The following is a 20,883-nucleotide window of genomic DNA, read 5'->3' on the forward strand; positions in this document are numbered from 1 at the left end:
GTGGGGATAGTTGTACAGCTTTATGAATATACAGTAAAACACTGAGTTAAACACTTAAAAAGAGTGACAAGGAGGCCAGGCTTGGTGACTCACACCTATAATCCCAGCACTTTGGGAGGCCAAGGAGAGAGGATTTCTTGAGCCCAGGAATCTGAGGCTGCAGTGAGCCATGATTGCGCCACTACACTCCAGCCTGGGCAACAGAGCAAGACCCTGTCTCAAAAAAAAAAAAAGAAAGAAAGAAAAGTGTGACATGGTTTGTGAATTACATCTCAATGTAGCAGTTATTTAAAAAGGGGAGAGTGCTGGGCATGGTGGCCACATCTGTAATTCCATTACTTTGGGAGGGTGAGATGGATGGATTGCTTTAGCCCAGGAGTTTGAGACCAGCCTGGCAACATAGAGTGACCTCTTCTCTTCAAAAAACATTTAAAAATGAGGCAGGAGGATCGCTTGAGCCCTGGAGGTCGGGGCCGCAATGAGCCAGGATTGTGCCACTGCACTCCCACCCACTTGGATGACAGAGCAAGACCCTACCTAAAAAAAAAAAAAATTCCAGTGTCAATCAGGTCTTCACTTCTCTCAGCTAACCTTTTTTCTGACATCACAGGTGTGTAGCACCACTTGTTACAGTCTGTTTCCCACTCCCTGCTGCCCCTTCTGTATTCTTTTTTTCACATTAATTTGTTTCTTTGAGTACTTTTGATCACGGGTCACTGAATAGAGATGCTCCATGTTCAGTGCCCACCTGCCATTTTATTTTTTTCTCTGGCACATCTTGAGGTAGCTTGAGGACAATCCTAAGTTGCCTGTTTTCCTTTCCAGCGGAAGGCAGACAGATTGCTGCCAACATGCGGGGTATTGGGATGATGCCCAATGATATTCCCGAGTGGAAGAAGCATGCCTTTGGGGGCAATAAAGCCTCTTACGGGAAAAAGACCCAGATGTCAATCCTTGAGCAAAGGGAGAGCCTGCCAATCTACAAACTGAAGGAGCAGTTGGTCCAGGTGAGAAGACTTTTATGATGTATTGGTGGGCAGTAGGGTTGTTTTCTAAAAGAGGGATATTTTAAAATTGAAACTAACAGGACAAATATGTGCCTCCTTGAAGTGGCTCATCCAAAAGGGTTAAGAAATAAGGAGAAAACTTTCTAAATACTTTTTTAAAAAATGGGGCCGAGCACGGTAGTGCATGCCTATAATCCCAGCACATTGGAGGCCAAGGCGCAGGAGGATCACTTGAGCCTAGGAGTCTGAAACCAGCCTGGGCAACATAGGGAGACCTGTCTCTACAAAAATAAAAAATTTGGCGGGGCGTGGTGGCTGACGTCTGTAATCCAGCACTTTGGGAGGACAGGGTGGGCAGATCACGAGTTCAGGAGTTCGAGGCCATCCTAGCCAACATGGTGAAACCCCGTCTCTACGAAAAATACAAAAAATTAGCTGGGCATGGTGGCGCATGCCTGTAATCCCAGCTATTCAGGAGGCTGAGGCAGGAGAATCGCTTGAATCAGGGAATCGGAGGTTGCAGTGAGCTGAGATTGTGCTGCTGCACTCCAGCCTGGCTACAGAGTGAGACTCTGTCTAATAAAAAAAAAAAAAAAAATTTACCTGGGTGTGGTAGTCCATGCCTGTAGTCCCAGCCACTCGGGAGGCTGAGATAAGAGGATTGCTTGAGCCTGAGAGGTCGAGGCCACAGTGAACTGCAATCACACCACTGCACTCCAGCCTAGGCGACAGAGTGAGACCCTGTATCACAAATATTTGTGTGTGTGCGTGTATAGACACACATATGTATGTATATGTCTGTATATTTTCTTTTTCCTGGGGACCCTAGAAAAGTTCCAGGTGGGCAGAGTGTTGTGTTGCATGGACCAACAGCTCTGGTCAGTAATTAAAAACGAGGATACTCAGCCAATAAACTCACATGGGCAAGGCCTTTGCTTTGGTACTCTATATTCTGGAATTCCGATTTTAAGACCACTGAGCCTTCCTTGAGGTAATCAGGTTTACTAGTTTCCAGTGAATCCTTTCAACAATATCTTATATGTATAAAACAAGTACAAATATATGCACACACGCACACATTTTATAAGCATACTATATGTGTTTATAGGTGACAGTGATATATACACTGTTCTACATCTTGCTTTTTCCACTTAATGGTATATCTCAGAAATTTTGTGTGTGTGTATGTGTGTGTGTGTGCGTGTGTGTGACAGAGTCTCGCTTTGTGCAGGCTGGAGTACAGTGGCATGATCTCAGCTCACTGCAGCCTCTACCTCCTGGTCTCAAGTGATCTTCCCACTTCAGCCTCCCAAGTAACTGGGACTGCAAGGCATGCACCATCATGCTTAGCCAGTTTTTTGTATTTTTGTAGAGATGTGGTCTCACTATATTGTCCAGGCTAGTCTTGAACTCCTGGACTCAAGCAATCTTCCCTCCTCGGCCTCCCAAAGTGCTTGAGCCACTGCGCCTGGCCTTATTTAAAAAAAAAAAAAAATGCCAGGCCAGGTATAGTGGCTCATGCCTGTAATCCCAGCACTTTGGGAGGCCAAGGCAGGCAGATCACCTGAGGTCAGGAGTTCAAGACCAGTCTGGCCAACATGGTGAAACCCTATCTCTACTGAAAATACAAAAATTAGCCGGGCGTGCTGATGGGTGCCTGCAGTCCCATTTACTTGGGAGGCTGAGGCAGGAGAATCACTTGAATCCGGGAGGTGGAGGTTGCAAGGAGCTGAGATCATGCCACTGCACTCCAGCATGGGCGACACAGTGAGACTTCATCTCAAACAAAAAAAAAGAAAGAAAGAAAAAAAGCCTTTTCTATTATTTGGATAGGCTGTGGTTTATTTGACTAGTCCTATATCCATAGAACCACAGTTGATTGTAATCCTTGGGTGTTACAAACAATGTAGAAATAAGAAATAATTTTTGGGGAAAGATACTAGAAATTTGGGAGTTACAGGGGAAAGGAACACTTTTTATTTATCTTTTAAACTTATTGTTGACTTCTTTAACCATATGGGTACATCCCCCTTTTCTTTGGTGTTAGAATGTAGTCATTAATTATTTTATTCCAGAGTAATGTAGATTTTAATGATCATATTTGTATTCTGTTTAATGACCATATGTATATTCTGGCAGATTTTAATGACAATATTTATATTCTGTTGCTTTCAGGCCGTCCATGACAATCAGATCCTGATTGTTATTGGTGAGACAGGATCTGGAAAGACAACGCAGATCACCCAGTACCTGGCAGAGGCAGGCTACACTTCCAGGGGCAAGATTGGGTGTACCCAGCCCAGAAGAGTGGCAGCTATGTCAGTGGCCAAAAGAGTGTCGGAGGAGTTTGGTTGTTGCTTAGGCCAAGAGGTAAGTAGATAGTGGAGTCACTCTAAAAATACCAGAAACAAAGGCCCAGATCTCTTAACCTATCAAATGGAAATATTAATAATACTGCCTTTTTTCAGGTTTCTCCTGAGGGAGAGAGGGTTCCCACTGTCATAATCAGTCTGTTGAGAGTATAGTCTAAGACATACCTTACTATAAGGAAATTACTGTACATCTTGATTAAATTATTAAGATTGTGAGTAACAGTGACTGGGCTGAAATCTTCTCTGGTGATTGGGAAGAGGAGACATTTGTATCCTAGGTTTTCCCCTTCTCTTCTGCTTTAGGTGGGCTACACTATTCGATTTGAGGACTGCACTAGCCCTGAAACAGTCATCAAGTACATGACAGATGGGATGTTGCTTAGAGAGTGCTTGATTGACCCTGACCTCACTCAGTATGCGATCATCATGTTGGACGAAGCGCACGAGAGGACAATTCACACTGATGTGCTCTTTGGATTGTTGAAAAAGGTAACTAGATGCTCTTCAATGACCCCTCTACCTGTTGGAAACTGAATTCTGGGAGTTGGATTTGAGTATCTGTGTCTTTTTGGGTGGTCCTTTTCAGTAAGCCACATAATATTTCTCTTTAGACAGTTCAGAAACGGCAGGACATGAAGCTGATTGTCACCTCAGCCACCTTGGATGCAGTGAAGTTTTCTCAATACTTCTATGAAGCTCCCATTTTCACCATCCCAGGTCGAACATATCCAGTGGAAATACTGTACACAAAGGAACCTGAGACAGATTATTTGGATGCCAGCCTGATTACTGTTATGCAGATCCATTTAACAGAGCCACCAGGTAAAGGGAAAAAGCAATTTTTTCTCTCTTAGCCCAAAAGTCCTCATGTGGTTCTTTTTTGCTAATCTTTTTAAAAACACCTTCTAAATATTCATCTCTCTGCAAGCCTCAGGCTTGTATGTTTGAAATGGTGGTGGTTATAATGTCATATATAAATTGTTTTTTTACTGGTTTGTCTATTGTTTACTTACTGGTCAGAATATGAATGTGTATGTTCTGTTATTTGAAGTTTTATTAATATCACCATAGCCTTTGTATAGAACATACACACACAGTTAGAAAGTAAATGAATGCTCTATTCTGCTCGTAGGTGATATCCTGGTCTTCCTGACTGGTCAGGAAGAAATTGATACTGCTTGTGAGATCCTGTATGAAAGAATGAAATCCCTGGGACCTGATGTTCCAGAGTTAATTATCCTCCCAGTGTACTCTGCTCTTCCCAGTGAGATGCAGACCCGAATCTTTGACCCAGCTCCACCAGGCAGCAGAAAGGTAACATGGGCAAAAATGAAGCTTCCATGTGCCCTGAAACCATGTGTTGTGTGCAACCTGCCAGCCATAGTAGGGATTGCTTCAGGTGTATGTAAGTCTTGTTTGTTAGGTTTTAGAGACTGGTCCAAACAATTTGTTTAGGAATGAGGGCCTAGTATGTGACCTCTCGTCTTCTTCCTCTTCTTCCTCTTCTTCTTCATTTGACAAATATTTTTTGAGCATCTACCAGGCTTTGGGCTATACATGGGAGCTGCATTGTGAGAACAGGCCTCTGTCTGCTATGGGGCATCCCCAGTCAACAGACTTTCAGCATATAGTGTGAAAATGCCACTCATGCTTGGATACCCAGGTGGGAGCACCCAACCCTGTCTTCTTAGGAGAAATAAGGATCTAAGGTAGTCCTGGAGAACTCATGAAAGGCAAGGGGACAAGCATTCTGAGGACACAGAACTGTCTATGATGGCCTAGAGGCGAGCAAGAGGGGCCAGTTCAGGGAATGGCATAGTTCCAGTGGCTGGAACCAAGTATATGACTGTGTGTATGAGACAATAGGAAAGGAGACAGATGGATATAGGTATATTTTTAATAACAGTTTTATTGAGATATAGTTTACATACCTTTCAATTAACTCCCCCACCCCACACCTTTTTTTTTTCTTTTTTTTTTTTTTTTTTTTTGAGATGGGGTCTCACTCTATCACCCAAGCTAGAGTGCAGTGGTGTGATCTCAGCTCACTACAACCTCCGCCTCTCAGACTCAGGTAATCCTCCTGCCTAAGCCTCCCAAGCAGCTGGAACTACAGGCGTATGCCACCATTCTTGGCTAATTTTTTTTTTTTTTTTTTTGAGACGGAGTTTTGCTCTTGTTGCCTAGGCTGGAGTGCAATGGCACGATCTCGGCTCACCGCAACCTCTGCTTCCCAGGTTCAAGTGATTCCCTTGCCTCAGCCTCCCGAGTAGCTGGGACTACAGGTACCTGCTACCGTGCCCGGCTAATTTTTGTATTTTTAGTAGAGATGGGGTTTCCCCATGTTAGCCGGGCTGGTCTTGAACTCCTGACCTCATGTGATCCGCCCGCCTCGGCCTCCCAAAGTGCTGGGATTACAGGCATGAACCACCGTGCCCAGCCAATTTTTGTATTCTTTTTTTGTAGAGACACAGTTTCGCCATGTTGCCCAGATTGGAATTTACCGTTTTTTTTTGGTTGGTTGGTTGGTTGGTTGGTTGGTTGGTTGGTTGGTTGGTTGGTTTGTTTGTTTTGAGATGGAGTTTCACTCTTGTTGCCAGGGCTGGAGTGCAATGGTTCGATCTCGGCTCACCACAGCCTCTGCCTCACCCAGGTTCAAGCAAGTCTCCTGCCTCAGCCTCCCGAGTAACTGAGATTACAGGCATGCGCCACCAGGCCTGGCTAATTTTGTATTTTTAGTAGAGATAGGGTTTCTCCATGTTGGTAAGGCTGGTCTCGAACCCCTGACCTCAGATGATTTGCCCGCCTCAGCCTCCCAAAGTGCTGAGGTTACAGGCGTGAACCACCACGCCCAGCCAGAATTTACCCTTTTAAAGTGTACAATTCAAAGGCTTTTAGTATACAGTTATCCCGTGATATGTGGGGTTTGGTTCCAGGACCCCTGAGGATACCAAAATCCAAGTATGCTCAAGTCACTTATATAAAATGCCATAGTGTTTGCATGTAACCTGTGCACATCTTCTTGTGTGATACTTTAAACTATCTCTAGGTTACCTATAATACCTCATACAGTGTAAATGCTATATAAGTAGTTGTTTTACTATATTTCTTATTTGTATTATTTTTTATTGTTGTATTTTCCCCAAATGTTTTTAATCTGCTGTTGGTTGAATCCACAGATGGGGAACCAGCAGATATAGAGGGCTAACTGTATTCACAGAATTGTGCAGCCATCACCACAATTGTGTTTAGAACAATTTTGTCTCCCTAAAAAGAAATGCTGTACCCTTTAGCATTCACCTCCTACCCCCATTTACTCCTCTGCTCAGCCCTTGGAAACCACTAATCTATACCTTCCATCTCTGTGGGTTTGCCTATTCTAGACATTTCATATAAATGAAATCATATATTTGTGGCTGGCTTGTTTCCAGTAATTTTTCCAGACTTAGCATGTTTTCAGAGTTCATCAACATTGTAGTATGTATCAGTACTTCATTTCTTTTTCTCGCTGAATACCGTTCTGTTGTATGGGTACAACACATTTTGTTTATCCATTTATCAGTTGATGAACATTGGAACTGAGCACAGTGGCTCACGCCTGTAGTTTCATCACTTTGGGAGGCTGAGGCAGATGGATCACTTGAGGTCAGGAGTTTAAGACCAGCCTGGCCAAGACGGTGAAACCTTGTCTCTACTAAAAATACAAAAATTAGCCAGGCATGGTGGTGGGTGCCTGTAATCCCAGCTACCTGGGAGGCTGAGGCAGGAGAATCACCTGAACCCAGGAGGCAGAGGTTTCAGTGAGCCAAGATCGTGCCATTGCACTCCTGCCTGGGCAATGAGCAAAACTATCTCAAAAGAAAGAAGAAGATAGACATTGGAGTCATTTCCACTTTTGGGCTTTCTTGAATTATGCTGCTGTGAACATTTGTTTACAAATTTTTGTGTAAGCCAGGCACAGTGGCTTATGCCTGTGATCCCAGCATTTTTTTTTTCTTTTTGAGACAGAGTCTTGCTCTGTCATCCAGGCTGGAGTGCAGTGGCATGATCTCGGTTCATTGCAACCTCTGCCTCCCAGGTTCAAGTGATTCTTCTGCCTCAGCCTCCTGAGTAAGTGGGATTACAGGTATGTACCACCATGCCCGGCTAATTTTGTCTCTCTTTTAGTAGAGACAGGGTTTTGCCACGTTGGCCTGACTGGTCTCAAACTCCTGACCTCAGATGATCCACCCGCCTCAGCCTCCCAAATTGCTAGGATTACAGGCATGAGCCACCACACCTGGCAGATCCCAACATTTTTGGAGGCCAAGGTGGGAAGATCCTTTGAGCCCAGAAGTTCAAGACCAGCCTGGGCAACATGGTGAGACCCCTATCTCTACAAAAAAAAAAAAAAATCAGCCAGGCGTGGTGGCGCATGTCTGTAGTCCCAGCTACTCAAGAGGTTGAGGTGGGAGGATCACGTGAGCCTGGGAGGGTGAGGCTGCTGTGAGCCATGATCACACCACTGTACTCCAGCCAGGGCTACAGAGCAAACCAGAACCTGTCTCAAAAAAGAAAACCAAGTTTTTGTGTGGACATATGTTTTCATTTCTCTTGGACATATACCTAACAGTAGAAGGCAGATGGACTTGGCCGGGCGTGGTGGCTCACGCCTGTAATCCCAGCACTTTGGGAGGCCGAGGTGGGTGGATCACGAGGTCAGGAGTTCAAGACCAGCCTGGGCAACATAGTGAAACCCAATCTCTACTAAAAATACAAAAATTAACCAGGCATGGTGGCTCATGCCTGTAATCCCAGCTACTTGGGAGGCCCGAGGCAGGAGAATCGCTTGAACCCAGGAGGTGGAGGTTGCAGTGAGCCAAGATTGTACCACTGTATTCCAGCTTGGGCAACAGAGTGAGACTCTGTCTCAAAAAAAAAAAGAAGGCAGACAGACTTGAGTAATGTTAAAGAGTTAAAATGGACAAGACTTGGTGGGTACTAGCAGGTAAAGGAGAGAAGGGTGAGGGAAGTCAGGCATGACTCTCAGGTTTCTGGCTTGGGCAACTGGATGGAAGATGGCACTGAGGAGGGAAACATGAAAGGAAGAGCAGGCTTGAGTGGAAAGATGGTGAATTTCTCCCCTATTCTATTCCTAATAATGAGAGTTCTTTCTAAGCAGGGCTTCTGTAGTTCTGTAGCAGGTAGAAGCCTTTCAGGACCAGTAAGATGCTGGCACGATGTGTGATATTCCGGTGCCCCCAGTGATGATTTTTCCAAGCAGTTGTGTTTTATTAGCTGAACCTCTGGGTGGAAGAACAGTGACAGTGCCAAGCTGAGACTAATAATCCTCCAGATCACATAGACTGCTACACACAAACAAACTGTGAAATTCCTGTGTCATCTCTTGGTTCATTTTATGATCAGTAAAAAAAACAATCTCCCTCTTGTTCCACATACATATTCCACAAAATACAAGCAGCCCATATTTTAGTCCAGATATCTCGGTAGGGGAAAGAAAAATCTCATTTTGCATTGGCACATGTGATGCCAGGAAATCTCTGCTTTCCCAGGGTGCTAGAAAATTAAAATTGTAGTAATCAACATTGGATCTAGAAAATGAGATATACAGTAGCTATTTGCACCAAATGAAATTGGCTTTGATTGGCCTTAGCTTTTTCCTATTCCACTCACCTCTCAGGTACCATCCCTTTTCTAACTTTAACCCTTAAGCGGAAGGCACCTCCCTTCTGCTGTTGGAGGCTGAGCTGGGATTAAGTGTCATTTTAACCATCTAGAGAGGGAGATAGCCACATATTCCTTTGGGAAGATATCTGGGTTCGGAAGAACCATTTCATATCTCAGAGTATGAAGAACCATTTCATACTTGGGCACCTCACTCTAGCTTTGTCCCTGTTGCCTGCAGGTTGTGATTGCCACCAATATTGCAGAGACATCGCTGACTATTGATGGTATCTACTATGTGGTGGACCCAGGATTTGTGAAGCAGAAAGTTTACAATTCCAAGACAGGGATTGACCAGCTCGTGGTAACGCCTATTTCTCAGGTATGACGGCTTGTATCAACAGTTTTCCTGATAATCCTGGTTAGGGCCTTGCTGAAATGTTTTATGGTTATATATTTCAAACTTTATTGTTTTCAAAGATGAACTTTTATGATACTGGGTACTATAATGACATGAGATAAAAGAGTTTTTTGTTATTTGTTTTTAATCTTTTTTTATCCCCCAAGTCTGATTGATCCTTGAGGTTTTTAATCTTTAGAATAGTATTTCACCATTAAAATGCCCCATAAGGCCAGACACTGTGGCTCACACCTGTAATCCCAGCACTTTGGAATGCTGAAGTGGGAGGATTGCTTGAGGCCAGGGGTTCTAAACTAGCCTGGGCAACATAGCAAGACCCTGTCACTACAAAAAATAATAAAAAAAAATTAGCCTGGCATGGTGGCATGTGCCACTGGTCCCAGCTGCTTAACAGTCTGAGGTGGGAGGATCACTTGAACCCAGGAATCTGAGGCTGCAGTGAGCTAGGATAGTGCCACTACACTCTAGCGGGGGCAACAGAGCAAGGCCCTGTCTCTAAAATAGTAATAATAATTTTTTAAATGCCCCATAAAACTAGAACATAAAAATGTTTGGATCCTAGTACCCTATATTACCTACTTTAGATGGAAAGATCAGTACTTTATTTTCTAAAATACTTTGCTTAGCTACGAGATAGATATCTAAGATAATAATAAATTACATGATTTTCTGTTTTTTTGGTAATTTGGTAAAATGTAATTTCCTGCCTAAATTACATTTAAAAATGAATTACCGATCACTTTTTTGAGAGAAGTTTGGCAACAGTATATCCAAAACTTAAAGGTTCATCTCTTTAACCTAACCGTTCTGCTTTTAGGAATGTATCTGAAAGTTAGAAATGATTAAATACATGTCCAAAGGTAATGGAAAAGGATATTCATTGAAGCGTTGTTTATATCGGGGAAACCTGGAAGAAATTCTAAATGTATTCCAAAAGGGAAGTAGTTTAATAAATTATGGTATATTCATGCCATAGAATATTGGTGGCATTAACATGGTGGTGTGTATCTATATTTAATGACATAAGCATGTAACTATAATATTTTATTTGAAAAAGTGAGCCTACAAAACAACATGAATGATATAATCCAATTTTTATTTAAAAATAGATGGTGCCGGGCGTGGTGGCTCAAGCCTGTAATCCCAGCACTTTGGGAGGCCGAGACGGGCAGATCACGAGGTCAGGAGATCGAGACCACCCTGGCTGACACGGTGAAACCCCGTCTCTACTAAAAAATACAAAAAACTAGCCGGGCGAGGTGGCGGGCGCCTGTAGTCCCAGCTACTCGGGAGGCTGAGGCAGGAGAATGGCATGAACCCGGGAGGCGGAGCTTGCAGTGAGCTGAGATCCGGCCACTGCACTCCAGCCTGGGCGGCAGAGTGAGACTCCGTCTCAAAAAAAAAAAAAAAAAAAAAAAAAAATAGATGGTGAGCATTTCTACAGAGTGTGTGTGAGTGAGGTATGCCAAAGATTGAAAGCATGTAGTCTAAATGTTAGCCAAGATTATTTATGGGTGGTGCTAGTAGGTAATGTGCATTTTCTTTTTTTTTTTTTTTTTTTTTTTTTTGAGACGGAGTCTCGCTGTGTCGCCCAGGCTGGGGTGCAGTGGTGCAATCTCGGCTCACTGCAAGCTCCGCCTCCTGGGTTCACGCCATTCTCCTGCCTCAGCCTCCGAGTAGCTGGGACTACAGGCGCCTGCCACCACGCCCGGCTAGTTTTTTGTATTTTTAGTAGAGACGGGGTTTCACCATATTAGCCAGGGATGGTCTCGATCTCCTGACCTCGTGATCCACCCGCCTCGGCCTCCCAAAGTGCTGGGATTACAGGCTTGAGCCACCGCGCCCGGCCTGCATTTTCTTTTATACTTTTATATGTTGTCTTAATCTTTTACAGTGGGTATATATTACTTTCATAATTTGTGAAAGCCATAAGGCTATTTTTATTTTGAACTTAAGTAATGATAATAGCTAACACTTTTTTTTTTTTTGAGATGGAGCCTCGCTCTGTAGCCCAGACTGGAGTGCAATGGTGCGATCTCGGCTCACTGCAACCTCTGCCTCCTGGGTTCAAGTGATTCTCCTGCCTCAGCCTCCCAAGTAGCTGGGACTACAGGCGCATGCCACCATGCCCAGCTAATTTTTGTATTTTTGGTAGGGTTTCATTGTTATCCAGGATGGTCTCAATCTCCTGACCTCATGATCCACCTGCCTTGGCCTGCCAAAGTGCTGGATTACAGGCGTGAGCCACCATGCCCGGCCCAATAATAGCAAACACTTTTAGTACTTAACGTACTAGATGCATGCATTGACTCAGTGCATTCTTGCATTGATCCTATGTAGTAGATACTATTTTCACAGATGAGGAGCCTGAGGCACAGGGGTTAGGTGACTTGCCTAACATCACAGAGCTAGTGGAGCCAAGACTTAAACCTGGGTAGCTGGCTCCAGCTTGTATGCTCTATACTACTTGTCAGGGTGATGGTGATCAAAAAATTAATTACACATGCCTGTCCTGATTTGGAGAGAGACATCTGTAGAATGCTGTAGAATCCAGTCACTGTGTGTGATTGCTGCCTGGATTTGTGTGGTTAGTTGTCCTTTCATAACCCATCTTTTGGTTTGAAGCTGGCATAGTAATTTGTAAATCCTGGTACTGTTTGTAACAACGGATGGTTTTGTCAGAAAACGGCCCTCTTCAGATTGCTATTCATGGTTTCTTAGCAACCTATGGCTAGACTACATTTTTTTTTTTAATAAAAACAATTGGTGTTTTTGAAGTAGTGTTATACTATTTTTGAAAAATAGAAGAAAAGAATTTACCCATCATCCTACTACCTCCACTGTCATCATTTTGCTGTTTTTCATTCCTGTCTTTTTTCATGTTTATTTCTTTCATGGTTGCAATTTTAGTAGTCAAGTAAATATGCAGTTTTGTATATTTTTTTGAGTATTTAATTTTCCCGTTAGAATAATACATGTTCAATATTTGGTAAAGTCTAAAGAAAATAGACCTCATCTGCAAGCCTACTATCAGAGTTAGCCACTGTTAACATTTTAGGGTTTTTTTCCCCTAGTCATTTCCTTCTAGTAGTTGATATAGAAAGACTTTTTTTTTTTTTTTTTTTTTTTTTTTTTTTTTTTTGAGACGGAGTCTCGCTCTGTCACCCAGGCTGGAGTGCAGTGGCCGGATCTCAGCTCACTGCAAGCTCCGCCTCCCGGGTTCACGCCATTCTCCTGCCTCAGCCTCCCGAGTAGCTGGGACTACAGGCGCCCGCCACCTCGCCCGGCTAGTTTTTTGTATTTTTTAGTAGAGACGGGGTTTCACCGTGTTAACCAGGATGGTCTCGATCTCCTGACCTCGTGATCCGCCCGTCTCGGCCTCCCAAAGTGCTGGGATTACAGGCTTGAGCCACCGCGCCCGGCCTAGAAAGACTTTTTATAAAATTATTTTATGTTGTTTTGTAACTTGCATTTTGCATTTAACGTGAGTGAACATTTTCTTCTGTCATTTAACATTGCAAACATGATTTTTATTTTTATTTTTTATTTTGAGTCAGGGTCAGTCTCTGTTGTTGCCCAGGCTGTAGTGCAGTGATGTGATCACGGCTCACTGCAGCCAGCCTCGACCTCTCCAGGCTCAGGTGGTCCTCCTATCTGAGCCTCCTGAATCCTGGGACTACAGGTGTGAGCCACCACACCAGGTTAATTTTTGTATTTTTTGTAGAGATGGAGTTTCAACCCCCTGGCTGGTCTCGAACTCCTGGGCTCAGGCGATCTGCCCACTTTGGCCTCCCAAAGTGCTGGGATTATAGGCGTGAGCCATGATGCCTGGCCTGCAAACATGATTTTTAAAATGACTGCAGAGTCATCATTGGTATGATTGACATAATTTATTTATTTCACTTACATTTTTGGTCATAACTGTGGGGATGGTGTTCTGTCATCTTGTTTTATGCTTTCTCTTTTATATTGTGCCACACTGTTTTGAAGATATATGTCTGAGATCTGTATAATATTTCTTCCATTAACCCTGCTTGTATTGCCTCCCTTGAACAAACTTCCCCAAAGTGCTGCATATGGAGAGGGGAAGATAAGAGCATTGGCAATCTTGGAAGTGGTCCCAAAGGAAGTGAAATCAACCCCATTCCTGATTTTACCAGTTGCTAATTGTCCCCCTTTTAACAGATATCCTGGATAAAGCTGTTAAGCAGTGTTTAACAGATAGTTTGCTTTTATATTCCCACCCCTCTAGGCTCAGGCAAAGCAACGAGCTGGCAGAGCTGGGAGAACAGGCCCAGGAAAGTGTTACAGGCTGTACACAGAACGTGCCTACCGAGATGAAATGCTGACCACAAACGTGCCAGAAATCCAGAGAACCAACTTAGCAAGCACAGTGCTGTCACTCAAGGTAGAAATCACTGTCTTGTTAGAATGGGTTGGTGGAACAGTCCAATCCTGGCCTTCATAAATGAATCTCAGTTTTATGAACCTTGTTAAATACTTTAGTAACCTCATGAAACCAGTCCCTTTGAGTGAAATGCAAATGGCTCTGATAACAGCCTCTCACGGCAGGTCTGGGGCTAAGTTGGCATGTCTGCTGTGAACACACATTTTTTCTTACCATAACAGCCAGCAGGATATTAGGTTGTAAAAGGTTCTAGTTAGGAGCATTTTCTAAAAGGAAATTAGAAAAATATAATCAATGCCAAACTGTGGACAAACACACCTAACCTCAACCACTTCAGCGTTCAGATCCAATTCTGTTCTTTTAGAACGAGAGAAAAAAACCCTGTTCAAAAACTTTGCAAGGGAACTGTCAGTACAGATTTCAGACTGGCTCTGAGGGACTTGGTTTTCATTCTGAATCATTGTTCTTCCTCTCTCAGTCCCCAGTGAGGACTTTATTCTCTTTTGGCAGGAGGAGCCGTATGAGTAATTTCCCAGCTGATGGCGTTTCCCCCGACACTGATGCTACCCTGGAGCCCTAGCACATTCTGGTGCAGAGTGCTCTGTTGTCATTTATTATTTATTCCCTGTAAAAGAGGCTAAAACAGAGCTTTGGAAAGAAAAAAGAAACGTGCTCCAGTCTCTGGAGTGCCAACAGAGAGGCATCTGTGGCTCGGACTTCAGCTCCAAACTGTGTGACTTTGGGCAAGTTTATTTACTTTGCCCTCTGCTCTGTGTTCTCCTCTGAAAAGGGGGCTGTTAATAGTATTTGTTGGAAAAATAAGTGAGATAATGTAGGTAAAGGCACTTGGCACAGTGCTTGATGATTGCTAACATAATTCCTCATAGTTATTATTCACACAATAAACATTTATTGAACACCTGCTGTGTTTATGGTCACGATCACTTTATGAGAAAGAAATAGAAAGCTTAGGTCCTACCACATCACACTTTATACACACTTGAATTGTGCATCATTCAGTCGTTTCTTTTATTCATCAAATTAACTAATGTATTGAACACCTGCTACGTGCCAGGCGTGTAGATTGTACTGTGGTGGTGTTGTGAACATAGTTCTCACCCAGTATGAACTCTGAAAGCAGGGGTCATATCTTGGCCATCTTTATATCCCTCCCACCTAACATGGTATGAGGTCCCTCATAGATGTGTAGTAGAGATGATGTATGCAAGAGACAGGACAAGCTGGTAGACTATATTATTATTATTATTGTAAAATACATAGCGACATTTACTGTTGTAACCTTTTTAAACTATACAATTCAGTGGCATTAAATACATTCACAATGTTGTACAACCATCACCAACATCCATTTCCACAACTTTTCATTGTCCCAAACAGAAACTCTGTACCCATTAAACCGTAACTCCCCTTTCCCCCTCCCTCTATATCCGTTGGTAACTACTCTTCTACTTTCTGCCTCTCTGAATTTGTCTATTCTAGATAACCTCATTTAAGTGGAATCATACAATACTCTTTTGTATCTGACCTGTTTCCCTTAGAATAATGTTTTCAAGATTTATTCATGTTATTTTAAAGGTTTATCCATTTATTTCATTCCTTTCTAAGGGTGAATAGTATTCTGTTGTATGTATATACCACATTTTGTTTATCCATTCATCAGCAGATGGACATTTGGATTGTTTCTACCTTTTGGCTATTATCAATAATGCTGCTGTGAACATTAGTGTGCAGGTATCTGTTTGAGTCTGCTTTCAGTTCTTTTGGATATATACATAGAAGTGTAATTGCTGGGTCATGTGCTAATTCTATATTTAGCCTATTAAGGAACCACCAAACTCTTCTACAGTGGCTACCTCATCTTACATTCCCACCAGCAATGCATGAGGTTTCCCATGTCTCCTATCCTCACTGACATTTGTTAGTTTCTGTTTTTTAAAAAAGTTATAGCCATCCTAGTGGGTATGAAGTGATATCTCATTGTGGTTTTGATTTGTAGTTCCTTAATTACTACTGATGTTGTACATCTTTTTATGTGCTTGTTGGCCATTTGTATATCTTCTTTGAAGGAATATCTATTCAAGCTCTTTGCCTATTTTTTAAATTGAGTTGTTTGTCCTTTTGTTGTTGAGTTGTATGTACTGTCATTTTGAGAGAGTGTTAGGCTTGTTTTTTGTTTTTTGTTTTTTTTTTTTGAAGACATTTTGTCATGTTGCCCAGGCTGGTCTCAACTTCTGGGCTCAAGCAATTCTCCCTCCTTGGCTCACAGGTGTGAGCCACCATGCCCAACTGAGAGAGTATTTTCGAAAAGTTTCCTGAGAAAGTATGTGCTTTCCTTTGGGAGGCTGAGGCAGGCGGATCACTTGAGGTCAGGAGTTCAAGACCAGCCCAGCCAATATGGTAAAACCCCATCTCTACTGAAAATACAGAAATTAGCTGGGCATGATGGCGGGTGCCGATAATCCCAGCTACTTGGGATGCTCAGGCAGGAGAATCGCTTGAACACAGGAGGCGGAGGTTGCAGTGAGCTGAGATTGGGCCACTGCACTCCAGCCTGGGCGACAAGAGTGAGACTCTGTCTCAAGTATGTGCTTTCTATTATAGTGGTCTGAGTTTTATGTGGCCCAGCCCTGGAAGTTATCACCAATCTCACCAGTGGCTTCCTAATTGCAATTGAAGAAATGGGAAATAAAGTAACAAGTAGCTTCCCCACATGCTGACACTGGCTAGACTGACCCTCTTATCACATGCCTTCTTCCTTTCTGTTCTAGGCCATGGGTATCAATGATCTGCTGTCCTTTGATTTCATGGATGCCCCACCAATGGAAACTTTGATCACAGCCATGGAGCAGCTGTACACACTGGGAGCCCTGGATGACGAGGGCCTGCTTACTCGCTTGGGCCGCCGGGTAAAGGACAGACTTAACTTCCTGTGCTTTTGGGCAGATTCCCTGGTCAGCCTTTCACGTCCTTCGGTCTGTACAAAATCAGGCTGAGGCCATGGATAAGCTTTGAGTAGAATTCTAAATGTTTTTTTTTTAACCTGAATTTCTCCACTATCACTTTAAACTGTTTCTTCTTTATACAAAAAGGTGTTCTGTTCACAGTTAATTTTGCCTCAGGATGTATTACTGAATGTGGCCTTAATTAGAAACGGTATCTGCAAAATTCTCACCTACCCCGGCAGTAGTTATGTGCTTGGTCACATACATCCTGTTGGAGTTTATTTGGGAAAATAATAAACAACAGCATTCTTCTGATAGTGAAAGGCATCCCAAGGCATCATTATGCTTTGGGAAAATCTGTGTTGTTACCCACTCTGACCAAGGTCTTGCTATGGTGAATCCGAATGTGTCTTCCACAGGGAAGCAGTTGTAGTTTTTTTTCTCCCTCTAGATGGCAGAGTTCCCTCTGGAGCCAATGCTATGCAAAATGCTCATCATGTCTGTGCATCTGGGCTGCAGTGAGGAAATGCTGACCATTGTATCCATGTTGTCTGTGCAGAACGTCTTCTATAGGCCCAAGGTAGGAAATTCAGATCCAGTTTAGATGGGGGTGCGGTGAAGTTGGGGTAGTTGGCCTGTTACCATTCCAATGCTTGATGTGGCCTTTTTTTTTTTTTTTTTTTTTTTTTTTTTTTTTTTTTTTTTTTGATGGATTCTCACTCTGTTGCCCAGGCTGGAGTGCAGTAGAATGATCTTGCAATCTCTACCTCCCGGGTTCAAGCGATTCTCCTGCCTCAGCCTCCAGAGCAGCTGGGATTACAGGCGTGCGCCACCATGCCCTGCTAATTTTTGTATTTTTAGTAAGAGACAGGATTGTACCATGTTGGCCAGGCTGGTCTCAAATTCCCGGCCTCAAGTGATTCTCTTGTCCCAGCCTCCCAAAGTGCTGGGATTGCAGGCCTGAGCCATCATGCCTAGCCTGATGTGGACACTTTTGATAGGGTCTTGTAAGCCTCCCTAGAATTGCTCCGTGTTCAGTTAGTAGCTGTTGAATCAGAAATGTTCCTCTGTCCCACTGCTTGGCAGGATAAACAAGCCCTTGCAGATCAGAAGAAGGCCAAATTCCACCAGACTGAAGGGGACCACCTCACCCTGCTAGCTGTGTACAACTCCTGGAAGAACAACAAGTTCTCCAACCCATGGTGCTATGAGAACTTTATCCAGGCTCGTTCCCTGCGCCGGGCCCAGGACATTCGCAAGCAGATGTTAGGCATAATGGACAGGTAAGCCAGAATCTGATGACACTCCATGTTTGAGTTGAACCACTTTGAGTATCGTGTCCATTCATCTCTGTGTGTACCTGTAAAGCTATAGGCACCTTTTCTCTTGGTCCTCACATAACCCTTTTCCTCCAGCTTTTCCATCTTTGTTATATTCCTTCTCCCCAAGCAAGGGTATGGCTGAGAATTACCTCAGAAAGTTCCTAAGAGGAAGATTATTTGTTAGTTGTTGAAAAAATGCTCTTTGTTTGCAACCCTCTGGAACATTATTACTGTGGAATTGAATACCTGTATAAACAAAGTACCCGTCTCTGAGTGCCTCCATCTGCCCACTGTGTAGAACTGCCTCTGTAGTACACTTAGGGTTGGAAGAAAAGTCCTGGTAACTACTCTGGGCACCCCAAGATGGGCGTATTGGGCACTGTCATTGTGGAAAATAGACCTGTGAAAGCCGAGTGGCCTCACATCTTTTGTCCCATCTTGATAGACACAAGCTGGATGTTGTTTCCTGTGGCAAGTCCACAGTCCGAGTGCAGAAGGCCATCTGCAGTGGGTTCTTCCGTAATGCTGCCAAGAAAGACCCGCAGGAGGGTTACAGAACACTGATCGACCAGCAGGTGGTCTATATCCATCCTTCCAGTGCTCTCTTCAACAGACAGCCAGAATGGTAGGTGGACATGTCCCAGGGTCTAGGGGCTTTTCTGGGCAGAGAAAAACCTGTAAATCTCCTGGTATTTTGTGATTGTGTCTTCACTGCTCCCAGTATGTCCTAGTATAACATTGCTTGCCTTTCTAGAGCAGCAGAAACCTGAATTAGGCACAGTGTATCAAACCCTATGAGAGAATTAAAATCATAGGGGTGAGACCTAGTTGAAAAAAAAGTTGTGGTTTAAAAAAACTACCTAGTGGCCGGGCACAGTGGCTCACACCTGTAATCCCAGCACTTTGGGAGGCTGAGGTGGGCCGATCAGCTGAGGTCGGGAGTTTGAGACCAGCCTGACCAACATGGAGAAACCGTATCTCTACTAAAAATACAAAATTAGCTAGCTGTGGTGGTGCCTGCCTGTAATCCTAGCTACTCGGGAGACTGAGACAGGACAATTCCTTGAACCCGGGAGGCGGAGGCTGCAGTGAGCCATTGCACTCCAGCCTGGGCAATGAGAGCAGAATTCCATCTCAAAAAAAAAAAAACTACCTAGTGGCCAGACGCAGTGGCTCACGTCTGTAATCCCAACACTTTGGGAGGCCAAGGCGGGTGGATCACCAGAGGTCAGGAGTTCCAGGCCAACCTGACCAACATAGTGAAACCCTGTCTCTACTAAAAATACAAAAATTAGCCAGGCATGGTGGAAGGCACCTGTAATCCCAGCTACTTGGGAGGCTGAGACATGAGAATAGCTTGAACCCAGGAGGCGGAGGTTGCAGTGAGCCGAGATCGCGCCATTGCACTCCAGCCTGGGAGACAGAACGAGATTCCATCTCAAAAAAAAAAAAAAAAGAAAAAAGAAACAACTACCTAGTGATGTAGTTTTTAAAAAAAAATTGTTTTAAAGTAGCATTTTTTAAAAATTGGACTCTATCTAGAACCCTAATATAAAACTGATTTAAAACCACCATGTTATCACAGTAGAAGGGTTAGAAATGTGGCTCCTTGCATGTTTGGCCTTCTCCATCCCTTGTGGCAGTGTGAGGCCCCTCTTCAGAGCCCTAGAATTCTGTGGAAACATTCTAATAAACCACCCTCACATTTTATAGAGCAAGAAACAGATTAGAGAAGGGATGTGATTGGCTGCATGTCACTTAACTGGTTAAGAGCCAGAGCCAGGACTAGAACACATTCGCCTGAGACCTTTCTTGTGGTTAGAGGTGTGCAGGTGCTTCAGTATTGGGGTGTGGCTGTCATAAACAGACTGCAGTCTTGTAGGGGTCAGACAGGAGAGGTAAGAGGATAAAATGTAAGCGCTGCTGAGGCCTACTAGGGACCAGGTCGACTGTAGAGTGGGGCCTATATCCAGAGGCTTGAGTCCTATCTCTGTCCCTCTTCAGGGTGGTGTACCATGAGCTGGTGCTGACCACCAAGGAATACATGCGTGAAGTTACCACCATCGACCCTCGGTGGCTTGTGGAGTTTGCTCCAGCCTTCTTCAAGGTCTCAGACCCAACTAAGCTAAGCAAACAGAAGAAGCAACAGCGTCTTGAACCCTTGTACAACCGCTATGAGGAACCCAACGCCTGGAGAATATCCCGGGCCTTCCGACGGCGCTGAAAGGCGAGCTTGTTCATTTGCCTCTCCATCAGCAGTAACCCGGGGCTTGGACTTATTCTCACTGATGACAGGCTGGTCCTGAGGATACAACTGTCCTGTGACTGACTGTCTTAACTGAGCATTTTCTCAACTTGACTCATTTCTTCCCTGCTGGTAAAATAGAAACAGGGATTTAAGCCTGGCTTTCACAAGAGCCTCCAGCCCCCATCACCCCAAGTCCTTGGGGCCAGTTGGGAGCTCATATCTAACACAGAAACACATTGCATCAACTTCAAGAAAGGGACAATTTGTGTAGCCCCAGGATGGGAAAGGGGAGTGGGTGAGCATCTTGTGCAGGGACACGGTGAGGGCCCTGATGCCCCAGCTAACAGGAGCTACTGTGCTCATCTAAAGTGTTTGCCCCACTTCCCACCCCCTCTCCAGCCCCTGTACTTTGGCTTGACCTCCTGGAAATATTTATTTTCTTAAGGAAACAAAAATGGTTTTCTGTGACTGTTCCTTT

General features: G+C 43.9%; 1 protein-coding gene across 17 annotated transcripts in view; it reads left to right on the forward strand.

Moving 5' to 3' along the window:
* DHX8 (DEAH-box helicase 8) overlaps positions 1 to 20,883 on the forward strand; it is a 94,625-nt gene that overhangs the window by 71,272 nt on the left and 2,470 nt on the right. For 8 of the 17 annotated variants that reach the window (XM_077971826.1, XM_077971825.1, XM_077971828.1 and 5 more), the window contains 12 exons: positions 826 to 1,007; positions 3,183 to 3,377; positions 3,683 to 3,868; positions 3,991 to 4,201; positions 4,512 to 4,693; positions 9,285 to 9,425; positions 13,717 to 13,872; positions 16,662 to 16,799; positions 17,287 to 17,415; positions 17,922 to 18,118; positions 18,603 to 18,782; positions 20,162 to 20,860. In XM_077971826.1, coding sequence (XP_077827952.1) covers positions 826 to 1,007; positions 3,183 to 3,377; positions 3,683 to 3,868; positions 3,991 to 4,201; positions 4,512 to 4,693; positions 9,285 to 9,425; positions 13,717 to 13,872; positions 16,662 to 16,799; positions 17,287 to 17,415; positions 17,922 to 18,118; positions 18,603 to 18,782; positions 20,162 to 20,381 — 2,117 coding nt within the window. In that variant the 3' untranslated portion in view covers positions 20,382 to 20,860. Of the gene's footprint in view, positions 1 to 825; positions 1,008 to 3,182; positions 3,378 to 3,682; positions 3,869 to 3,990; positions 4,202 to 4,511; positions 4,694 to 9,284; positions 9,426 to 13,716; positions 13,873 to 16,661; positions 16,800 to 17,286; positions 17,416 to 17,921; positions 18,119 to 18,602; positions 18,783 to 20,161; positions 20,861 to 20,883 lie in introns of those variants that run through there. The other 9 variants (XM_015119815.3, XM_077971829.1, XM_077971824.1 and 6 more) reach the window with 4 other exon arrangements.

Source organism: Macaca mulatta, chromosome 16, assembly GCF_049350105.2.
Source record: "Macaca mulatta isolate MMU2019108-1 chromosome 16, T2T-MMU8v2.0, whole genome shotgun sequence".
Lineage (NCBI taxonomy): Eukaryota > Metazoa > Chordata > Mammalia > Primates > Cercopithecidae > Macaca > Macaca mulatta.